The following is a 5481-nucleotide window of genomic DNA, read 5'->3' on the forward strand; positions in this document are numbered from 1 at the left end:
TCTCGTATACAAATCGGACAGCAATTTGTACGTGAATTCGATCGATGACAAGATGACGACTGCGTTGACATCCTCGTCTACCAGTTGATCCAAAACCGTGTTTGGTGTTAGGAACGATACAATGTCTGTATCAAACGTCCTTGACCTCACTCTCTCTGTGTCTGTCTCTTCTTCATAAAACAAAACTCTGAGCTCATCGTCGTCGCGATCCGTAACGATGCCTTGTAACACGTCGAGGCTGTTTAGCCCACAATTGTCCCCACTCACTATTACAGCAATTGCCTTCCATCCAGACTTCGAAGCAAAGTCGAGAGCAGCTCGTGCCTGTAGGTCACACGACCGACTAACATATCGGACGTTCTCCCTCAAATTAAGCGAGTTGCTGTCTGGTCTCTCTCTCATATCCAATATTGGAAACACACCTTGCTGTGTATGTGATAGCTCCTCTAACACACTGGTGACGTACCCCGGTTTAGGATCAGTCAGCAATAACGAATTGTCAGTTAGGATGTCGCCATAGTAAGGACCAATCACGAACGCCGTCGCATTGGGCTGCCTCACCAACGACTGACTGACTTCCTGTCGACAAGTGAGACAACTGAGAACGCCACATGTGTCGCGTACAGTAAATCCGAGCGAAATACCATCCAAAAGCGTCGAATCCGAGTTGATTTGATCAACGGCGAGCGCCAGAGCTTCCGTCTGTTCGACACCAAAACGATGCATGGCCGGGAGGCCGTACCTACGCCATTTTGGGTCGCGAGAACAGTAGACATCGCCTGTAGACGTCCTTTCTTTCTGTTGGTAGACAGAGAAGAGGCCGCCGATGACAATAGGAGCAGAAGTTTCGGTGTCGTCGTTGAGATAGGGACACGACATGTCATCGCAGAGTTGTGCGAGAGCTCGGGCGTAGAGCAATGCCAATAGGAAGGAATACAGTCCAACACGTTCGTTCATCTTGCCGATGAACGGTAAAAGACTGAGTGGGTTCAGTGGATGTTGCCGTGACGTCACACGAGAGGAAGTGACGTAAGGGGACAGCATGCTGGTGTTTGAGGCGTTGAAACGACACCTTAGAGCTGTTCTTTACACGAGAAGCGCATTGCTCATATTGACATTCTTTCTAGAAGCCATTGTCTGACGGTGTTTCTTGAACCTGAATAAGAAATAGCATTACCTAGTAGCCAGACTGTGAAAATGTTTACATACGTTGTAGAGTGTAATGGGCAGGCCAATCGATCAATCTAAGCTCCGCCTTTGGTCCAGATATTATGACGTCAATACCTTTATTTGGCATACATGTGTACAACCGGGATCACGATATGAACTAGAGTCTAGAATATCTTAATGAGAACACAGGAAGGAATGTGGTTTGTAACTTCCTGCTTAGTAACCTCGTTCGTTGAATTGATTTTGCAGCCTAGAACGTCCCGGAAGACATAAATTACAGGCCCGACGAAAGCAACTTGAAAGTGGAGCGTCCTAGCGCGCGCTGGAGGTGTAGCTTAGCGCACGTTAGAGGTAGGTTGGCTGGGCGTGTACAGGTGCTCACACGAGTCACTGCTTGAACCACGCTGGCTGAAAAGCTCGATTGGAGACTTGCTTCTAACCAAACTCACGTTTGGGAATTGAAAGTTGAAAGGCTGGTGGGGTACTTCACTATCTAGTAGGAGGAAGCTCGCGTTCGACAACGCCATGACACATCCGTGAGTAGTGAGCATGCGCACAGTGTGATGTCACAGAGGTCGGGGAAAATAGTCCAGGTAACGAAAGTGAAGTCGTACTAGACTTCAAAACCGTCACCAAATTAGTAGAGCCGCAATCTGGTAGATGACCAAATATATAATTTTATTTAATCAGCTCTACCTTTAGACCGGAAGTATGCCGCAATCGTTCGCTGGCTAAAGTCGAGTTTTCAAAAAGGGGGCCGTCATGGCCGCTGCTGCCGCTGCGGCTCCATCGGCCCTGCATTACGTAGCAATTACAAATTCTAAAAAAATTAAAGAAGACACCGGCCATGACTAAAACTAAATCGAACATGCGATTGTAAACAACTAAAGTTTTCTTCTAGAAGTACAGTTAAATAAATAAATAAATAATATAATATAATAAAAAGAATTAGTGAAAATATTTGAAATCAATAAATAAATAAATAATTTAAAACTTAAGCGTTGATATTAATTACCCAAAAGATGCCAGTATCAACAACCCTTAGAACAACATTCAATACGTATTTTTCTTTGTGGTAATAGTTGTAGCTATAAAAAGTGAAAACTCGTTTTGTGTATTCTTGCGGCTCTGGATCGTCCCCGGACCATTTCGTTGTTTTCGAATACTAAAGCACGTTGTAGCTTTCGTCATTTATTAATTAGGGTTATTAATTAGGTATGTTTAATTAGATTTATGCGTAGAAACCTATAAAACTTTAGAACCAGAAAGCGTCATCTTGTAATGACAGTCTAGACGTACGACTGTGTGTGGGAAGCCTGAGCATACACACGGGTGCATCTCATAGGGTTGTCTAGAGTGGGGTTTGCAACGGCAGACTTAGCATCTTTTACACAGAAGATGGATTAACTAGCTAGACTGTCCAATGGCTAGCTAAACCTAGTTAATCAGACTATTAGCTAATTGCTCCGTTGAGCTTGCGTAGTAAAACAAGAATGCTATAGGTGTGTGTGTGTGTGTGTGTGTGTGTGTGCGTGCGTGTGTGTGTGTGTGTGTGTGTGTGTGTGTGTGTGTGTGTGTGTCTGTGTGTGTGTGTGTGTGCATGTGTGTGTGTGTGTGTGTGTGTGTGTGTGTGTGTGTGTGTGTGTGTGCCCCGGCCATCTTTATGCTAGAAATCCATTACTGACGACCACTATAAGTCGAGTCGACGTTAGTACACTGCATGCTGTGGCCTTTTTGAGTTCCTTGAAGAACAGACTAAGCGCTCATGCATATGATTAGCCTCGTCCCAAGACTCACGTGAGCTTGGTAGTGTCTAGTTCCCGTATAACAATTTCAGGAGGCTGAAATTGGGAACCGGACACTGCCAGGCTCACGTGAGTCTGGGGACGCGGCTACTCATGATCATATACACGAAGAAACCATGCAGCCAAGAACTATGAGACCTTGCACAACAATGCACACAGTTTGTGTTCAAAGGGACTTCCTCGAAGCCTGGAAACCCTTTGAACACCAAGGGACAGTTTTCAAATCAGCATGTATGACACTCTGGATTTCCCTGACGTAAGCTGCTTTGATCTAATGATTTATACAGACTTGAGTTCATTCACTGAGCTGGCTGCTCGCCATTATGTCAACAGGAAGTGACGTTTCGTTTGCCCGCGATGTTCTCCGTCGTTACCATACCGAGCTGCTAGACAGGTTACAACCAGAAACGCTTGTCCCCTGGTTGTACGAAAGGGGAATTATCTCGGACACAGATAAAGAGAAAATTCAAAGTCGACGTAGAAGATGGAAGAAAGCGGAGCGTCTTCTTGAAGTCATGAAGACGAGATCTCGAGCAGAAGCCTTTCTGTTCGCCAGAAAGTTAAGCCAAACCAAAGGCATACAAGATCTTGGATTGAAGATTCTTTCGGAGGCAGGGGAAGACGGTATAAGCATGCTATTGTTACATAGGACTGCAAGCATCTGCGTTGTAGATTGTTGAAGATATACATACACCTCACGCGATAGCTAATCATGTGAGGGTATAAACAGACGAATTCTAATTAGTATGAGCAGCGTCTGTAGGCTAATTACAAGGCATAAAGCACATGTACCTATTCTGAGCAAGCACCGCAGTGACAACGACGCAATCGACTCGCATAAAAAATTCTGTAAAAGTTGTCGGGATTATTTAGCATGCAAAGTCACTCCTACGTGAATAAAGCAGTCCCAGATTGCCAAATTAGCATATTCAAATCACAATGATTACTTCACTATCCGAATACAAAAACCCAAACTATGCCTAGTTAATTATTTAAGGGTCTTTTACACTTGCATCAGTTTTTAGCTCAAAGAGTAGACTCCAATAGAATCGCGCCCGTCGACTCACTGTGCTACAGATCTCTTCTGTTCGCTACCGAAACACATTCACGAGTGGCACACCCACATTGCACGTCCACACATTCTAACCTTACTTCAAAAACAAGGAGTTAGATATAACTAAAGCGTGTACTGCATGCACGCACGTATAGAGTTACTACACTTGAGATCACCGAGAGTTCCCGTCAAGTGCAATCGTATGGACCACGGTCCTACAACGCCCACTAATTATCATGCAAATAGTAATGTATGACAAAAATACATTGTTTCAAGCATTCATCATGCAGCAGTGGTGTCGCTCGCTCTATGAAAGGGCCATGGACCTCCAAATCTTTAAAGCGTGATTGATTTTTAAGCTCTGTTTTGTTAGTAATTTGGAATTGCTAGACTAGACATGACCTGCATGAGCAGCTAAATAGTATGGCGACGTCACTGCTGCCAGAAGTTTAGCAAAGCACTGCTAGCACCGTAATGATCATAAATCTCTAGTGCTAGTTTTTTTATGTTTATAATTATGTTAATTACGCTAATGTTTATTGAGCAACTACGTGTGTAGAAATTGCAGAATTGGAAGAGACATCAGAACCAGTCGAAGATGCTGGGAGCAGACAATCCTACCTTCCTACTAGAAAGCAACTACATGCAGCTTGTTTGCTAGTCATTCTGTTGTGCGCATGCGCTGTTGGAGTGTGGCATTGCCCGATAGTGACAGAATGCAAGAACAGCAACAGAGGTAAGAAAGATTACTCATATAATAAACCTTTAAAGTCTCATTTACTGATCTATAGACAACGCGCAAGACTGCGTGCATGGAGAGCCGCCATACCCACAAAGCGTACATCTATCGGTGTCCATGAAATTGTATTTGAAGGGAAAGAATCGCTTAGAAATACTCGTGCAAAATAGTTGGAGTGTTACTCATCAATTTGGTCGTCATTCGGCTAAAACTTCAGGCCAAAGTCGTCAACACGACAACGAGAAAGAGACCAGACAAGACGATCGAAAGACATTGAAATCAAACTGACATCAAGAAACGGCTTCCATGGATGCAGCAAACTAGTATAGGTTTGGAAACAAACAATGACAAAATATAGTCAGTATTTTATCTAGACATGGGTGTGACGTTACGTCAGTGTAACAGCTTTTTGACAACTACTGAACAAGGCCTGGCCTATTTACTCAAGTCTGCAGCTGAGCACGTGTACATATATACTGCTACTGACACACTGTAGATACATTTATGATTACAAACTAATCTTTTACCAGTAGACTCGTGACCGCGCTTTCGTAATTCGCGGATTTGCAATCCCCGGATCTCCATTCTTGTCCGTAACCATCGAGACTCAATAGTGTTTACCTCGTGCATCATAAATATGTGGTCAAACACACAAAATGTAGTTATCAATTGCTGTTTTGCAGCTGCAGTCGCTTGTTGCGTGTATAAAGATA

At 43.8% G+C, this 5481-nt stretch overlaps 2 protein-coding genes across 2 annotated transcripts in view; one reads left to right on the plus strand and one right to left on the minus strand.

Annotated features, from left to right (window-relative positions):
• LOC134181210 (uncharacterized) overlaps positions 1–969 on the minus strand; it is a 9439-nt gene extending 8470 nt beyond the window's left edge. Inside the window, exon 1 of the mRNA XM_062648441.1 lies at positions 1–969. This exon is cut by the window's left edge and continues 1489 nt beyond it. Coding sequence (XP_062504425.1) covers positions 1–957 — 957 coding nt within the window. The 5' untranslated portion in view covers positions 958–969.
• Positions 970–3447: 2478 nt separating this feature from the next.
• On the plus strand, positions 3448–5215 carry LOC134181631 (uncharacterized). Its single transcript, XM_062648897.1, has 3 exons — positions 3448–3599; positions 4589–4765; positions 4821–5215. Exons 1-3 carry the CDS (start codon positions 3491–3493, stop codon positions 5054–5056), a joined length of 522 nt encoding a protein of 173 aa, XP_062504881.1. The 5' UTR covers positions 3448–3490; the 3' UTR covers positions 5057–5215.
• Positions 5216–5481: the final 266 nt, after the last annotated feature.

The sequence above is a fragment of the Corticium candelabrum genome, chromosome 6 (assembly GCF_963422355.1).
Source record: "Corticium candelabrum chromosome 6, ooCorCand1.1, whole genome shotgun sequence".
NCBI lineage: Eukaryota > Metazoa > Porifera > Homoscleromorpha > Homosclerophorida > Plakinidae > Corticium > Corticium candelabrum.